The sequence below is a fragment of the Molothrus aeneus genome, chromosome Z, assembly GCF_037042795.1.
Source record: "Molothrus aeneus isolate 106 chromosome Z, BPBGC_Maene_1.0, whole genome shotgun sequence".
Classification (NCBI taxonomy): domain Eukaryota; kingdom Metazoa; phylum Chordata; class Aves; order Passeriformes; family Icteridae; genus Molothrus; species Molothrus aeneus.
Genome location: NC_089680.1, coordinates 61,279,716 through 61,297,421, shown reverse-complemented (window position 1 = coordinate 61,297,421; position 17,706 = coordinate 61,279,716). Strand labels below are relative to the sequence as shown.

Genomic DNA, 17,706 nt, shown 5'->3' with positions numbered 1-17,706 from the left:
TATTTTTTCATTACTTAGTGCCTCCAGCAGCCTTCTTTAATGACATGGAACAGTCTGTGCCTTATTACTTCTTCCATTTAATCTTGTTAATGCAGTCTGTTAAGACTCCACTTTTGCAACAGCACAGGTGTAACTCTGAGTAAGTAGGCTAGTAGGAAGACTACTGTTCTGCTCCTGGAAGTCTTATTTATTTACAACAAAATGTGTGATATTCAAACTAATATAAAACTTAATGCAACTGGTGAGTTGGAATATTTTTATTCTTCACTTCCTTTACATTATGGGACATTAAAGTGAAAAATAAAGAGGGAGATATTAAACATGTTGTACAAGTCTACAAGTCTACAAGTTGAGACAACTGTACTTGGAATTTTACTAAGATTAAGTCTTCCTACTGTCTTTAAAAGATGGCAGATTAAATTGGTAAGTAGACAGCTGGTAAGTACAACATTTTTTCAATCAGCAACAGATGCAAATCCAAGAATATCTCCAGCTGATTTAAATGCTTTTCAAAAGATGGAGCAAAGATTTAAATAGGAATATGCAAAAGTGAAAATCCATAGTGATAATCAAAAATATGAGGAAATGTGAAGAAGTTCAGGAAGTTTTAAGAAGACAACATCAGAATGATTTCAGAGTCATTTCAGGTTGAAATCACTATTATTTGGTTTTCATTGCTTGTGTCTCTCATAATTTTGCCTTGTAGGACTTATATTGTGTCTAAAGTAAGATATTGCAAGAAAAGTGGTGCAGGAAAGTGGATTGGAAAATGTTCCTTTGACTGTGATGGCAGCTACACAAAGTCCCAGATAATGCAAGTTAGACCCTCATTTTGCTGCAGTGCTCTAATCTAACAGTGCAGCAGTCCTCACTTCCCTTGAAGATTTTGCATGGTGTTGACTGGTGTAGGTTTGAGTGTTACTGAAAGTGTAGGAATTTGTGGGCATTCAAATGAATCTGGGCAGGTAAAGGGGGGAGGAGATGAGGGATGCAAAGATTGCTGGTATGCTGCAGCTGCAGTCCGGTAGCAAAAAGCTGGAGAAGAGGGCACTGCTACAGACAGAGCCGAAAATAACCACTACACCCTCCTTCCACTATGAGATGAACTAAGTTTTAAGTTCATTTCCATCCCGCTCCAGTAAGCAGTAACACTTGGCTGGGTGTGAGGAAAGATAAGGTTGTGTGTGATCCCACAGCCTGGAAAAACAGGTCTTCACAGCGTGTTCCTGCAGCATCTTTCTCTGTGTTGCTCAGCTTTGTAACTATATAGCAGAGACCTGTGCATATCTGACACAAAAAACAGGTCCTGACTACTGTATGACTATTTCAGCCAGCTTTGACATGCAAAATGGACTGTAAGTATTTATGATGGTATCTGAACTCTTCCTTTGCAGAGTTCATTGGTCCATTTATTCAGAAGGGAAAAGAATGCAGATGTGGATTGTTGTATTCAGGAAACAACAGGTCAGCACTACTTGGCACAGTCTAAGTAGCTTTCTGAGTAAGGAGAAGTAGAGAGGGAAGATAATATGTGCTGTTAAATGCCTGATATATTATAAAATGTTTTAATTATGAAATTATGAACTTTTATTATGAACTTTTATTATGACAAACATTTTGGCAGAGTAAATGCTAAGTATAATTCTTATAGGAAAGAACTTTGCAGCTATTTTTTGGCCAAGTGCACTTCCACTGTTTTAGAGTGTTGCATAGACAATATGGTCACCACTACTCAGTCATCCTGACCAGCTTATATAAACATTAGCTAAAGCTCCTAGAGATTATTTGCAGAACATTGGATCTGATGAAGTCAAATATAGGATAGCTTCGGTAGTATAATATTTGGGATTAGCATAATAATCTCTTTAGGGAAAGTGTGCAGTATCAGCAGAACCATTGCTTGAGTCTTTGAGGGAAACAGAAACTGTACCATAATAATTCAGCATATATTATATACTTAAATTTTTCTCTGTGAATAGGGCAAGTTTCTGAGCTCTTTAGGGGGTCCAGGATAAGGCCTTGATCATTTAGTTAAATAACTTTGATTTAACTCACATGTGGAGCCCAAATCATCAGTTTGGCAACATGTTAGTGTTGTGTAATGACTTGTGTTACTGTAGTACCATCCTTTGAAGTTACACACATAATTTCCATGAATTTGAATTACTGGTAAAAGCATTTATGGATTAATACAGAGATGTGCACATTGAGAGGCAATGAAAATGCTTCTATACAGATTTACAGAGTGCTAGGTGAGCCATCAGATTTTACTGATCATTTGGCACTTTCTTACCTCTATGAGCACAGACTTTCAGGGATCATGTTTTGAACCACAGCTTCTGACAAGGCACCTGAGTTCTGTCTTTTGGGATCTGGACAATGCGCTGTACTTTGTGTTATTCATCACTGCCCAGCAGAGGATGCAGGCAGTTCTGCTTCTCTTCTGCTGCCATCCTTGTCTGTGAGCCATTCAAAAAAATCTGGGAAACACTTGTGCTTGTTTAACACTTCAGCCACTCTGTTTTGTCCAAATTAAAAAAACAAAAAAGCTTCTAGGTAGCAATTTGTGTACCTTTGTCAGATTCCTAATCTCTTAGTGTTTCACTGAGGGCTGGGCTGACATTCATGGCAACAAAGTGTACAGTATTTTTCTGGAGTCCAGGAAATTGCATCACCGATCTTGTAATAACCTGGTGAAAATCCAAGGGTTTTGTTAATTTACAAATTTACACATTTTTTACAAAGTACAAATTGTTTTAATTAATTGAAATAATTAGGTCTGCAGAAAATAAAAATCTTGTGATCCAAAATATATCATCTCCAACATTATATCACTGCTCTTAAAATTGTTGCCTTTTTTTTGCTCACAGCTGGCTTTGCTTCACAAAGAAACATCCAGCCTCGCAGAGGCTTGAAGTCTTTGCTCCTATCTAAGTTATGATAAAAAGCTAAGGGTCCAAAAGTGTTTCTTTTAAAAAGAATGTATCTCTTGCTCTAATAAAAGATATTAAATCTATCTGAAAATCTCATGTCATTTGTAACCCTGGATCATCACAAATGTAACAACTTTCTGCTATTCATAAATTGTTAAATTATAGTGCTAGATCCACTGTACTTATTACATTTAGGAAAGGAAAGAAACAGTATTTGAACAAAACATTTTTTCTTACTTCAGTGCTTATTAGTACTTAAGGTTGTTATACTGTGCTCATTTTTTCTCCTTATAATTTCACCTTCTCTGGTGAATATAAAGGCAAGTATATAATTCTTTCCAGACTTGCTCCAAAATTACTGTGTAGCAATAAGATACAAAAAGATGAGATAATATGAGCAGTTTTAAATTACCTTTAGCTGTGGAGCAGCCATAATCATTTGAACTCATATTCAGCTATTTCATACCATTTGACAATGTTCAGTAAACATTACTATTGCCATGGAACTCAGGAAGACATCTTCCAAAGTATGTATTTACAGTGCAGATATAAGCATATTTCTTCATATACAAAAGGGCTAATACACACCACATCATTTTAAAACTTTTCGTCACTCTACAGTCATCATCACACATATTTCTAAGGTTTGATCTTTTGTTTTAATAGATTTTAAATGCACACAATAAGGATGCAGAGAGTAACTACATAAAAACTTGCCATGAAAAAAGCTTTAGGTTTTAAAATACTCTTTTTCAGTAGTCTTTGGAGTAGGCATGCAAAAGGCAGAATTGATCTGTAAGGGGAGCTGGTATACAATTCATCGTGTTTAATTTGGGTTGGATTGGGTTGGGTTTTGTTTTGGGGTACTTTTTGTTCATTTTTTCCCCACTGGAAAGTCATGAAAGAGGAAGGGGAAAAGAAAACATATTACCAAATAACTTTCCAATTGATATTGGTTATAAACTAAAAGAACTTCAGCTAGGAGGTGAGACAGTGAAAGAAATCAGACGTGACTATTGCATGCACTTATTGGAAAAAACATTCATTTTTTCACTAATGTACCCAATTTCTATTTTGAGCAATGATCTATCAGATTTCTCAATATCCAAATTCTAGGGCTATTGCTTACCTTGATACTCAAGACACGTTTTTATATATTATGTACAGATGACATCTAATATCTGTGCCCACTGAGACACAGAGATATACAAGCGCTGCTGCTTCTTGAGATTTGTACATCTGTGCTCATGAGATGTACTGGCTTACTTGAGAACCATCAGCTTTGCAGAGAGTCTCTGTTGCTATAACAAATCCAGGGGCCAGACCCACAGTCAGAGTTTAATGTATCTCTATGCAAAAGTGCTGAGATTTTATGAAAACATTAGTTTTCTGGGTTAACTGCACCATATCGGTTTCCTCTAATGGCTCATTTGGGTTATGATTGACAGCTAATGTAGCTACAGACTTTAATTAACATTATCTGGCATTAATTAACTTGCTGAGATATTACTAACTATATAGGTCTCACTGCATGATGTATGACAGAGGCTCTAAACATAAGTAGTATCCTCAGCTGTATATTTTCAGATTATTAAATGCAAAGCACCTAACATCTTGCTGAGAAGCTAGAGAACATCTATTCCAGTAGCAAAGGGGATGCCAAGATCTCATTGCCAGCCTAACTTACCATGGAAACTTCTACTGACAGTTACATGCAAGGAAAAAAAGCATTTCCTACTCACAGAGGTCAGGATAAAAAAGGCAGAGTTGGCAAGTAGATAAAAATGGTGAATGTACTTAATTTGAAATCAGTTGGGAATCTAAACATGAAAGTGAACTAGGCCAATCTACCAGCAATTTTTGAGGAACTCCAAAAAAAGGGTGATGGGAATTCTTGAAAGGTGAAGCAGTTGGGTTTTTTTCACTATCAGTTTTCTGATTAGCCTTGATGCTTCCAAGTGCAACCTTTCTTGGATCTACTGATTAGAGAATGGACTTCCTTTTTGAAGTTTTTTCCTGGAATGCTTTATTAGTCTCTTTTGATCAAGAACTAAATACTGAAAGCTCAAGTCTTTATTCCCCCTTAAACCAAAGCTACAGGTCTGTGAGATTATAGTCTTGTCTTTCTCAAGTGAAGTTCTTCAGGTATTAAACTGAAATTATATAAAATATGAGCTTTGTTTTTCTCTTTTAAGCATCATATGCATGTGAATGACAATCCCCACAAATACACATCTGACACGTTAACTGCCTTGTTGACTCTTACCTTCCTTTCAAGAGGAATTCAGAAAACTGTCTCCCAGTTATCTCTCTTACAGATTCATTCCTAATTTCACCCACATAACTTTTGAAACCTGATTATTTTCCTGCCTTTAGGATTTTTTTGTCCATGTGTAATATTCTATTGGTGAAAAAAAGAAAACCCAGCAGTGTGCTTTTGATTTTTCTTGCAGCACATTTGAGCTAATGTTTTGTTTGAAGATGTTTCTAATTACTGATTTGTTTATATGTAACTGTTCATTTCAAATATGTGAGACAATTTTAGATTTACTTCCTTGATACAATTCCACCCTACTTTCTGTTTTCATAAGAGACTGAATTAGATTCCAGGTTGTTATGCCATCATCTGTGGATGAGAATTACTTGTCAGGTAGAATTAATTAATTTCCATTGTGGCATTACATTTTCTAGACTGTCCCATAAAAATGGAGGCAGTTTCCTGTCCTAAAGAACTTTCAACTTAAGTATAGAATAAGAGATTAATACTGCAGAGACATGACTCTGTGGTACTGAGGAATTATGCTACAGCTGGTGGTAGGGGGCAATCACTGTGCAGCAACCATTATAAATGTTTTCTTAGACATTAGGGTGATAGTGGTTTTGCAGGCTTTTGTTGAGTGGTACATCTCAACGTGCTTACTGAAAAATTGGACAAGTGGGCTCAGATTGAGACTTGCTTGAAAAGAGGTGGGAGCCATTTTTCTTGCTCATAGTATCAGAGGAAAATGGGTGAGAAGACAAGTGGAAAGGCTTTCAAAGTGGAGCTAAGTAGTTTTGCTCTAATTCCTTCTTCAAGTTTATCACATTGAGATTTGTCAGTTCTGTTCCTGTGCTGGTGAAAGCTACCATTGTGGCAACTCCACTATTGTTTGTTCATTTAATTTTTGCCTTCAATATTTAGGAAGTGGCACTTAGTCAATGCATTTTATATTTTTAAGGAGTTCAGAAGAAAGCTGCTTATTTTATAATAGCTGTAAAGAAAGTCAGATATACAGCTCCCTGAACTGTTTGTTAGCTTAATAGGTGAAGGGAGTAAGAATAACACAAGATAAAATAACATAAGATCATAGGTGGACAAATAAAACCAGAATGTGCAAAAAGTGCAGTACCCTGTGTCAACTACTAATGCCAAGGCGGTGTGTTCAATCCCCATGCAGGCCACTCACTTAAGAGTTGAACTTGAGGATTCTTGTGTGTCCCTTTCAACTCAGAATATTCTGCAGTCTGTGAACTGTGATTATATCTGCAAAAGAAACATGGTATTCTCTATGTTCATTACAGTATCTCAAGACTCTTCTGGGAATACAGTGGTTTCTTTTTTATCTGGCCTGTACAATCAAGATTTCTATTAGGAATCCTGAAACTGTTTGGCTCTTTCACTAAAGAAATGTCGGGGACAGTAGCAAAATACACTTTTCCAAACTTATTCAAATGCCTTTTGTGTCCTAAGGATGTCTTTTCTGTGAGTTGTCTTAAAAGAAATGGTTGCAATTTCCTAGAAAAAACTGAATTTACTAATTTATAGAATGGTTATTTTCAAATAAAGATTTGAATTAACTGAAGAGTCACAAGTCTAAAATATTTTTACATATTAATTGAAACCCAAAGCCTTAGCATTTAGGGACTTGATCCACAAATACCATGAATGTAGAGCTTATAATTGAGACTCATGCAGGGAATTGTTGTTTGCTTACAGTAAAAAGTACTGTGCTAATTGCAATCAGCGTCTCAGGATAAATTCTTCTCTCTCTGTTCCTATCAGAGTTACAAATGGTATATGCAAGTCACATTAAAAGTACCTTGATATTTTTGTGGTGTTTTTTTTTTCTCCGTCTTGTCTTTTCCTGAAGATTTCTTTCTCTTCTCATTGAAGTTCCTGCCTCTGACATTGACATATGTCAATATAACATAAAGCAGCACATGGTCCCAGAGCTGAGACTTCCTCCATCCACATGACTCTCAGGCAGAGACCTGTGAGCAGTTACTCAAAGTAGCCTCATAAACAGCAGTGCCTGGAGGCACATATTTAAAGGGTTTTTTATCGTAGTGGGCATAAGGCATAGGAATGTTTGAGCAGGACCAACCTGGAAAAATTTCCAAAGAACTGCAAGTAATTCTCTGTTAAGGAGTTCCCTCTGTTCCCTCTAACATGGATTAGGAGCAGTTTTAAAACTGGTTTACTTGCTTGAACCTAAAATTATGCTAGATCAGAAAGAGTATGTCAAGAAAATGAGCTCACAGTGAGGAGTTAAAGTCTCTTCAGCCGTCCATAAGTTCCTCTTGCCTGGGTCCCTTGGAATATGCTGTCCCAAGGGAATAGTTAATTGACTTTCCAAAGTAGAGGGCCTGCAAATAATAATGACTAATAAACTGTGCAGTTTACCCCTTAAGCCTCTGCACTAAATAGGAGGATAAAGGAGTAGTGTATGCAATGCACCTTTCAGTGGGAAGTGTGGTGGTGGTGGCTCGCTGGGACACAGTAGTGAGTTTTGGTTATTTAACTACAAGGTGGTGGGAGGAAGGAAGTAGTAGGAAGGAAACTTCTGGCTTCTGCTAAAAGAGATAAATGATAATCATAAGTAGAAACAGGGCATAATCCAGGCTATATGATTATATTTTCACAGTATCCACTGTGCAGGCATATTTAGTGCTTAGCTTACAATTGCAGTCATTTTTATGCATCCTTTTTTTTCCAGTTTTTTTAATCTTTTCAACAGCCCACAAGTTTGAAATGGAATGCTCTTTTTAGGATTAGCATCTGGACAATAATCTTGTTTCTCTGTCTCAATCCATTTTAGAGTTATCCATGTCTTGTTAAACGTACTAACAGTTACCTATCCTTGTGCTTGGGCTAGCTCTACTAAAAAAGCTTTTCTACTCAAGGATTTGATGGATGACTTGAGTTGCAGAGAACTGCTGCTGTTCCTGCCCTGGGCATGGAGAAACAGCATCTGCCAGGAGAAAAAAAAGTAGGAGGAGAATAGCAGGGAGGAATGCATCCTACAGAAGAAAATAAAAGGGAGAGAAAACAAGTTTAACATTTCTTTTCAGTTCATCTGACTTAAATAAAGGCACAGCTTTTCCTAACATGTCTAATGTGCTCTTACAGCATCATCAAAGGAAAGACACAGGATTCAAAGTAATTGAGAGAATCAAACAGTTGCGTTTACAAAAAAAAAATTTAAAAGATAATGAAATGTGTTTTCCTTCTCAGAATCAGATGACCACTATGTTTATAAAAGGATCTGAAGCACATTCATAAGTAAACATTTTTCAGGCTGTACCTGACTCTCCCAGCACATAGCCACTGGCTACCTGAACTCCATCTGGGGGCCTTGCCTGCCAATGACCTAGTATTAAAACAAGTGGTATGAAGACAGGAAGATGAAGCAGGCTTTTACCTGCCTGTCTCTGACAGTGGTATTGGTATCTTCATGTCTTGAACATAATTTGAAGAAAGTGAAAACTTCATCATGTCTACTCTTCTTTAAAAAGGGCATCAAAATACACCCTGTGTCTCTACCTCAGAAAAATGGAAAGTCACAAATATTTGAAATATGTAGGAAAGGACAATCCAGATTATTCTTTAGGACCCCTAATGACTGTCATTAGCAATAATCATTTGTAATAATTATAAAATTAACCAGTAAAAAAAAAAAAACTTTAAAAAGGGAATATGAGAAAAAGCTTACTAATTGTGAGACATTTTGAAATGTTGAAGAGTTTTGTGGGATGTGGCAGAAACTACATAATGTGAAGCATTTAAAATTTGCCAAACAAAAGCATTCAGAAACAGACATACAATACAAAGCATTTTTGTATTGTTGGGGTTCAACTGGTTATCTACTCTCTATTTCTAAAGATCTCATTTTGGGAAAAAAAGAAATTAATACAATTATATACTCAAAATATCTGCCTTGTTTTCTCTTTCAGCACAAATTGAAGTGATACCGTGCAAAATTTGTGGTGATAAATCCTCTGGAATACACTATGGAGTCATCACATGTGAAGGCTGCAAGGTATGAGATTTTAATACAGCGTAGTCATCATCATTTGCATTAGCCTCAGGCACCTCTGTACAATGATACACTCTTACAAGCTTTCAAACAAGTGGTGCCAATGGTTGTAAAGCCTACTGATGATAACGACACATTTCATGCCTAATTTTCCTAGTTGCTTTCCATTTTATCAAATAGTCTTTAGCGCTACCTCCTTGTTTGAAACATGAATTAATTACATCTGGTGCAGTGTAAGTGCTGACACCAATATAGGCTGGCAACTGGAAGTCACACCTGTTCTGCCTTAAATCAGCTTTGAAGGAGGTGGATTTCTTATCTTGTTCCCTATACAACCCATGTAGCATTACAGTTGGCATGTTACTTCTGGTCAGCCTTTTTTGAGAGCTTACAGGTGTGATTTGGGTCCTTTTTTATCTCCTTTTGCACAATCTGCAGACCAAATTGTAATCTCAAAAAGAAAGAATGCCTTACATTATGAGCCATGTAAAAGGATTCTTTGTCTTCTTAAAGGCATTAGTGCAGGAGCAGTTGCTGGGAACTGGAAGTTAAGAAAAGGGGTGGAGAGGGGGAAATGCATAAACTTGCTGCTTAGACATATCAACATATTATTTCAGGCATTAGTTCAAATAATGCAAATCAGACCCACTCAATGAGAAGAAAGGCTTCAATTTTCAATTTTAAAAATTGTCTGCGATTTTATTATCTAAGGAATTACATTATTACTCATGACAAACAAGAGTTTCATACCACATGTTGGTATTTCAGTTTTAATCGTAAATGGGAAATTGCAAAGGTAGAGAGGCAGTGTCTCTGATTTCTTGTACGTGGAGCACAGAACCTAGGACATTGGAAAATGGGTGCCTATTGCAGTGTGAAATCACAAGTCTGTAGCTAATGCTTTGCAAAGTATTAGAGTAGCTAAAAAATCTGAAAATTTGGGTGCACCCATTTGCAAAAGAAATGCTTTACTGCCAGTACATTGAGAACCAACTGGTAAAGATCAAGGGTTTTTTTCAGGAACATTGACAATTGTAAACAGAACAATTTGCAGTGTGTCTTTGTCTTACTGTGGCACTAGACTAGAAATAACCATCTTCTTATGATGATCACATGAAACAGGATTAAACTAATTGATCTGATACTTCAAAATTGGCACAAAAGCTATGGAAGGAAATTACTTTAAGCAGAAAAAGAGCATCTTCTCTCAGTACTCAGAGCCCACAGACTGTCTAGGGGTATAGTCTTCCGTAGAAATAATTAGGGTTAATGCTAACCCCTGTGTGTGCCTCAAGAGGAGATGATACCACTGTGCTCAGTGAGTAGACTGCTTATTGAGATAAAGAGATTCTCTTCCACTTTTAAGTTTTAACCCCTATTGGGTTTGTGCCAGTTTTGCTGTATCAGATCAATTAGTCTAATCTTGTTTTTTCCTGTGTGAAAAAAAGGTGTCAGTTTTTTGTGTCAGTTCCACTGGGAGGCATCCCAGTCTGTCAGAGCTCCCTGTTAAGGTGAACACTGTTTCTGGCAGTGCAGCTCTGCTATCCATTTAAGTGCTCAGCACTTAAATAGCTATTCACTCAGCCTGCATACTCATCATTTCTGGCTCTTTTTGTCTCGGTTTGTTGGAAACCTGAAATTATTAAGAATAGAGGCCATGAGTGGAAGAAAGAAGGTGGAATCACTCCACAAGCATGCACACATGTTGAGCCAGGCACCTGGCAGCCTGGTGGATACTGCATCCGAGAATTACAGTGCCAATGGCAGTGCTGCAAACTTCAAGGAACAGAAAATCCTTTAACTCTGTGTTGCTGCATTAGCTATACTGTGGCAGATCCACATTCTAAGTGCTTAAGGGTCATCTGAAATACTGCTGTTGGTTTGTATGTATGCCTGCCTTATGCTGAATGTGCACATGCAGTGGGCCTGCTGGACCCGCTGAGTGAGTTTGCAGGTCTGACACTATTCTTATAGAAAGGGTGAAACCTGAAGATAAGTTTGCATCACATCTATCTCTGCAACTACTTCTTCACTAAGAAGCCTTTTATCATTTCGTGTGCCTTCCCCCACAGCAAAGTACTTTCCGTCACTGTTTTGTCATGAATTAGAAAGCAGTTCATTCAGCAATTTCCTTTCTCAGACTGGCTGTGGGTGGTGGCTGAAGGGATCTGTTCAAAGACTTGTTGCCCATATTGAGAAATCTGTCTTTGACTCTTTAGCTCCTCAGCTATGAAATACATCTTCCTTAACACAAAATTGAATTATTCCAATTTAAAACAATGTAGCCAAATCTATATAAAGATAACATAAAAATAAAATGAAAGTATTATCTCTATTTTATAAAACAACATTTAGATCTTATGCAGGAGAATGAGAACATAAAATTCTCCTCAGAATTTTATTTATAATTTATAATTTATAATTAATATATTTATAATTTACCCGCTGTAAATTAATTCTCTTATGTAACCCTTGATACATTATATGGTCCTTTTTTCCTAAGGAGGGCAAAGATGAAACAAATTCCTCTGAGATGAGATCCACCTTAAAGAGAACAAAAAGTACTGCAGGAGAAAGCACTGTCAATGCTAAATGGTTGAGTGTTTTTTTAACATTACTGAATTAATATTTTCTTGAAATCCATAGATGCTGCTAAAATCTAAAACTGAAAACAGAAAATCTTCACAAGTCAAAGCCAATACTGGCTATAAAGTTCAGCAAAGACATATACAATTAACATCTATTTAGTCTTAAATTAAAGGCAGTTCTACTATATCAGGAAAGTTTTGGTCAGCTAAGATCAGCTAACTTTCCACCAGAATTTTTCTGAGAGTTCCCTCAAAGGACATCTATTTTCTGAAAAGTATGAGTCATAAAATTTATTTTTTATTTTAGATACACTGTAATCACTGATAGAACAAGCTCGACCCAGTTCAGGTGGGTCTCTGTGCTCACACTGGCAGTGACTTTGGTGGAGCATCATGCCTGTCACTGTCACTGACACCACACCACCCTCATTCAGCTCACCAGGACCTGAGAGAGAATTCATGTATAAGCTGTAGCAAGTGAGCTGAGGCCTGTAGCACTGTCACCTTGTGACTTTGTCCATTGCTCAGTGTTAACATCCATCAACCTCTGCAGAGATGCCCTATTTTTTGCCTGATAAATGAAGTCAGCTGTTGCTTTCTGGCTTTATTCCAAGGTGTTTGCAAGCCACCCCAGAAAGGCACAAGCACTTTGGTGTCACTTCTGGTGACTGGTGTAACTGCAGTAATATTTCTGCTGTTTTACTACTCATAGCCAGTGGCCAGGCTATCCTTCAGCTTTCCCACCACAACCTGCACTGCTTGCATTTAAAGTTGCCAAACTGGTTAGGGGAGTTCTCTCCTTTATTTTCCCTCTGGACTTACAGATACTCCTGACCTTTTTTTCTTTTTTGGTATAATCTATTTACTTTCGTTTCTCTTCACCTCCTGGTTTCATTCCTCTTGTCACCTCAGCTGCTTCATGTCACTTCTACCATAACAGGAGAAGCACCTTTCGGCACCACTCTTGACACCACCCCGTAGCAGCTGGCAGCTCATAAAGACCTAGGTGTATATACTTCCCCTCTAGCCCTCAGAATTCTAGACAAACAGCCCATGGAAAATACCATTACATTCTCATGGTAGTGCCTAAAGGTGTTGCTTTCTCCTTTGTGTGTTGTCTTTACTTGATACAGTCATTATATCCTAGTGCTTTTGTGAAGACTGAATTTTAATCCCTTCAGTCCTGAATCATATGCCTCTCCAGATCAGATCAACATCTGCCAAGTAAAAGTGAACAGGAGACTTAAGCTTCTCATGCTATGTGTACCCAGTAACAGTTACCTCTACAGTTACAGTTAGTCTCTTCATTAAAGGGAGAAATGTCAAAACAAGTATTTTGAAGTCATCTCTTACAAATGCTTACAAGTTTTTCCTCTATTAGGAGCAAGTATTCGATGATACGGGGTCATTATTCCATAGTAAAAATGCATTCTGTAACATAATTTAGTTTTTAACAAAGCAGAATTATATTCTTTACAGAATAATACACAGTTCTCCTTATTATACTTAGATGTTCTTTAATACAATACCACCATATCTGCAGAGCCACAGCATAAGTAGCAGTGCTCTAAACAGTGGTTTGCTGTAGTTGTTTGCATGCTCCTCTGTCTGTGTGTGTGTGTGTCTGCATGCATGCTCACACACATAAATGTACTTGTGGTAATGCTTGGTCTTTCCTGCTCTCTTGCCCCAAGGGATTCTTTCGGAGGAGTCAGCAGAACAACGCATCCTATTCCTGTCCAAGACAGAGAAACTGTTTAATTGACAGAACCAACAGAAATCGCTGCCAGCACTGCCGACTGCAGAAATGTCTTGCCCTGGGAATGTCTCGAGATGGTAAGGAGTCAAATCCGTGCTTCACATCTAAGCCCTTTGAAACTTTTCTTCGCTGCTGACTTACTTAAACTCCCTGTAGATTTCTGCAAAAGGAGAGAGGAGAAGCTCCATGCTTTGTAATGCGTGCGCTGTGAGCCAATTTTTGCCATCCACTTAACAAAGAAGGCTATTTTCATGGGCAGGGGTGAGGAAAATCACAAAATGGAGAGCAGCATCAGTTTAGAGCAAAAAGAGGCAGAAGTGAAATATGTTATTCTAATCAAAAGAACAGAGCACAAAAAAGTCATCTCTGGTGAGGTGGGTTTACATTAAGTATTACATTAAACATCAGCATTTTTCTTAACATTTAATATTGATGTGTGAAAGCATCCATTTCCCTGAGATCTTTAAAGAACTGGTAGTAAGGAGATGCAACCCTACACAAATTTACACCTTGATATCATTAGGGGTTTCTGTTTGTTTTTTTTCAGTGCACTTGACCAAAATATTTTGCATTGGAAGAAACCCCATTTCTTTTACTTGCACATTGCCTCCTGTCCCTATCTGGGTCTTCAGAAGAAAGTTTCCTAATTTAGTACTGAAAGTATATCCTATGCAAGAGGAAAGCTCCACAGTCTATGCCATCTCAGGATCCTGTGCTCCTTGTAGAGCTCTGTTCCACCTTCCAGGTGGTGGTGTGACCAGCCAATATCAGCAGGCTGAGAACATGCAGCACACCAAAGCTGCAGGCAATGGGAGGCTTGGGCAAAGTTGCCCACAGCTGACATGCCCTGGGCACCACTCCTCGAGCAGGGAGTTTCCAGCTCAAAAACGTGTTTCATATAGTGAGAAAGTATTAGAGGAAAATGTTCTAATTTTTTTAAGCAGTTTATATTAATTTCAATTTCCTGGAAGCAATTTTCTCTCTTAAAATGTTGACTCAAAATGTGTATTTTTAAAATGAGTCACTGATGGAGAAGTTGCATAAAGAACCATTTATTTAGACAGTCCACAGACTATAAACTTGTCAAAATTTGGACCATAATAGGTCTTCTTCTACCTCTGTGTGTCTTATGCCTCATTGAAGTTACTTGTTTACCAGCCTCGCCTGGGAATGGCCTTTAGTCCATAAATTCTTTTTGGTCCTAGCACCCAATTTACTTGACACCCTAGCTCCTAATTCTTCATGGTGATTAAAGAAGTAACATTTCAAAAATTTAGCAGCACATGCTTTCCTCCTGAAAATAGTATCTTCCAATGATTTAAGGTAAATCACAGGAGCATTTTAATGTGACTGACAGTGCCATCTTCCCAACCAGTAATTCAGGGACCACTGCAGAGAGACAAAAGGAGATTCTTCCAACAGCATCACTTTGTTCTGTCCTAGTTGTTGTAAAGGTCTTTATGATTGTTGAGGATTAAGACTACTAAGAGCTCTTGCAAATTTAAAATTGGGTGTGTGAATTTTTTGACAGAAAACTTAATTTGATTTTTACCTCTCAGCCATGTAATAAATGCATTTTTATCACGCAGAGGCAGGATGCTAATTGACAGCAGCTGGAGAATCCAATTAATGAATATATAATGAGGATAAACATTGGTTTTATTGCCGAGGCCCTAAATTTGAAGAAAATACAATTGCATTATTCAAAATTATTTCAAATACAGTCATTGTATATTGTCCATAAGGATATGCAGCATACCATGCACTGATTCCAGGGGCAGGCTGAGTTTGTGTGAGGTAACTTGTAGCCTGAATGTAGGTCTGCAACTAAACTGAGGTTGGCAATAAGAAAAAAACCCTCTTGATGTAAAAAAAAAAGTGAAAATAAAGCAGCTGTCACCTTGTTGTTCTGGCACTGTATTTTCATATTGTGCTCTACTTCTTCTGTTCTTTTTCCTGAATGAAGAATTTTATATTTATCCACATATAAGTTCATACTCTTCTCAAGGGCTAAATGAGAGTCATGTGCTAATAAATATGATTCTGAATTGATCCAAATTTCAGACAGACTGGAAATACACAATATAGAAAATACACCTCATAATACGTAGGACTCTGTATTTCTGGAGCTATGTCCCCTTACCTGTTCTGATGAATTCTGTTGGATGTATCTCTCATTCGTTTTAGAGCACAATCAACAACTGTCTCTGCTCTAAGATCCCAAGATCTAGTCCAGTAAAAGACCAGAATTTATAGAGAGATGGGGGTGGAGAGTGATAATCAGCTGTGATCTACTGTATATACAGGCTGTGAATTTACTCCTCGTAATTCCACAGCAATCAGCCTGTCACCTTTGAAAATTTCAATCTCGGTGTAATGAACCCTGTTTCTGGGGAAAATGGTTTACTTTCTTATATTTTCCTCCCTTTCTCATCAGAGGGAGTGCATGGATTTGTGCATGAAGGTTATTGAAATGGAGATTGCATAAATCCCTAAGACTTTGCTCAGTGGAAAAGATAACATTCATTTGTGCTGTTTACCTTCAAATCTGTTATTTTCCCCTAGGTTCTAACCTGTAAATTTTTTTTTTTTAAGTAGGAAGATAACACCCCATTGAGAGCACACAGTAATAAGTTTTTGGGGCTTGTTTTCACCCAGAATACTAATCTTCTTAGTGTACTGTGTAAAGATTTGTGGAAAGTTAGTAAATGGATATGAATTCACAGACTGTACATTTCATGCAGCTCTGGGTGGTTGTTCAGAGAACACAGAGATATAAAAGGATGCATGATCTTTTTAACATTCATAGTGGGAAGTGAACTGCTTGACTGAGGCCCTCCTGTCAAACAGGAGTTCTTGTTGTCAGCTGGTAAGTTCAAGTACACAATATTTTTTCCTTTATGAGATGTAAGTGATGCAAAGCTTTGCATCCTTTCTCATTTCCACAGAAAAAGGTGTTTCCACAGCAAAATTAACCCTGAAAGTTAATGACAGAAGAGTGGTGGGGTTGAGGGGAATCGAGAAAAATTTAAAGATGACAATGGTTCACATTGTGCTTTGCTTTTCAGCTGTGAAATTTGGAAGAATGTCCAAGAAGCAGAGGGATAGCTTGTATGCTGAAGTGCAGAAGCACCAGCAGCGACTGCAGGAGCAGCGGCAGCAGCAGAGTGGTGAGGCAGAAGCTCTGGCCAGGGTTTACAGCAGCAGCATCAGCAATGGCTTGAACAATCTGAATAGCGAAACTGGCAGCACCTACGCCAACGGGCACGTCATCGACCTGCCCAAGTCTGAGGGCTATTACAACGTGGATTCTGCCCAGCCCTCCCCAGACCAGTCTGGTTTAGACATGACTGGAATCAAACAGATAAAGCAGGAACCTATCTATGACCTCACCTCTGTACCAAACTTGTTTACCTATAGTTCTTTCAACAGCGGGCAATTAGCTCCAGGGATATCCATGAGTGAAATCGGTAAGAAAAATTCTTATACCTGTAGTGCAATGTGTGTATATAAGCTAAGATCCAGTACTGTCTTCATTAAAATGTCATACAGGCATTCCATACAGAGGTACACAATAGTTACATATTCACACATGTGTGTGCACACACGTACAGAGAGTATGGGAGAGAAAATAAGTCTGGAACTAGTTGACATAACATTAAGGCAGCTCTTTTTTTACTAAAATTTATGCAGTTCTTAAAACCAGCAGTTCAATTCTGTTTATTAAATAAGAGCATCAAAGCATGTGATGAATCAATCATAACCAAGTGATAATTAGAAGGGGCTTGTTTCAAATGAGCTCATTACTGGCAGGGTTAAATGATCTTTTCAGCCAACTATCCGTATTCTTGTCAACACCCAGAATCCCCATAGCAGCAAATTCTAGGGTACTTACTGTGAAAAAACACCAGTTCCCACTTCAGCTGCACAGATGTGAGCACGCTCACTAAATTCCTAAAGTGCACAAACTCTGAATGTATGTCTGTGGATATCCCTGCTTCTCTGCCCAAAGACCTCGGAGAGCTTGTCCCTTTGCTTTCATCTTTGACAACTGACAGAGACCCCTCTGTGAGGTGAGGCTGTTAGAAACTCAATGACTAAAGGTGATTTTTGTCTAAGGAGGATTTCTG

The 17,706-nt window shown here is 37.9% G+C and overlaps 1 protein-coding gene across 1 annotated transcript in view; it reads left to right on the top strand.

Moving 5' to 3' along the window:
• The window catches only part of RORB (RAR related orphan receptor B), a 128,588-nt gene that overhangs the window by 86,968 nt on the left and 23,914 nt on the right, over positions 1-17,706 (top strand). The window contains exons 2-4 of the mRNA XM_066569351.1: positions 9,147-9,232; positions 13,512-13,653; positions 16,645-17,046. Coding sequence (XP_066425448.1) covers positions 9,147-9,232; positions 13,512-13,653; positions 16,645-17,046 — 630 coding nt within the window. The remainder of the gene's footprint in view (positions 1-9,146; positions 9,233-13,511; positions 13,654-16,644; positions 17,047-17,706) is intronic.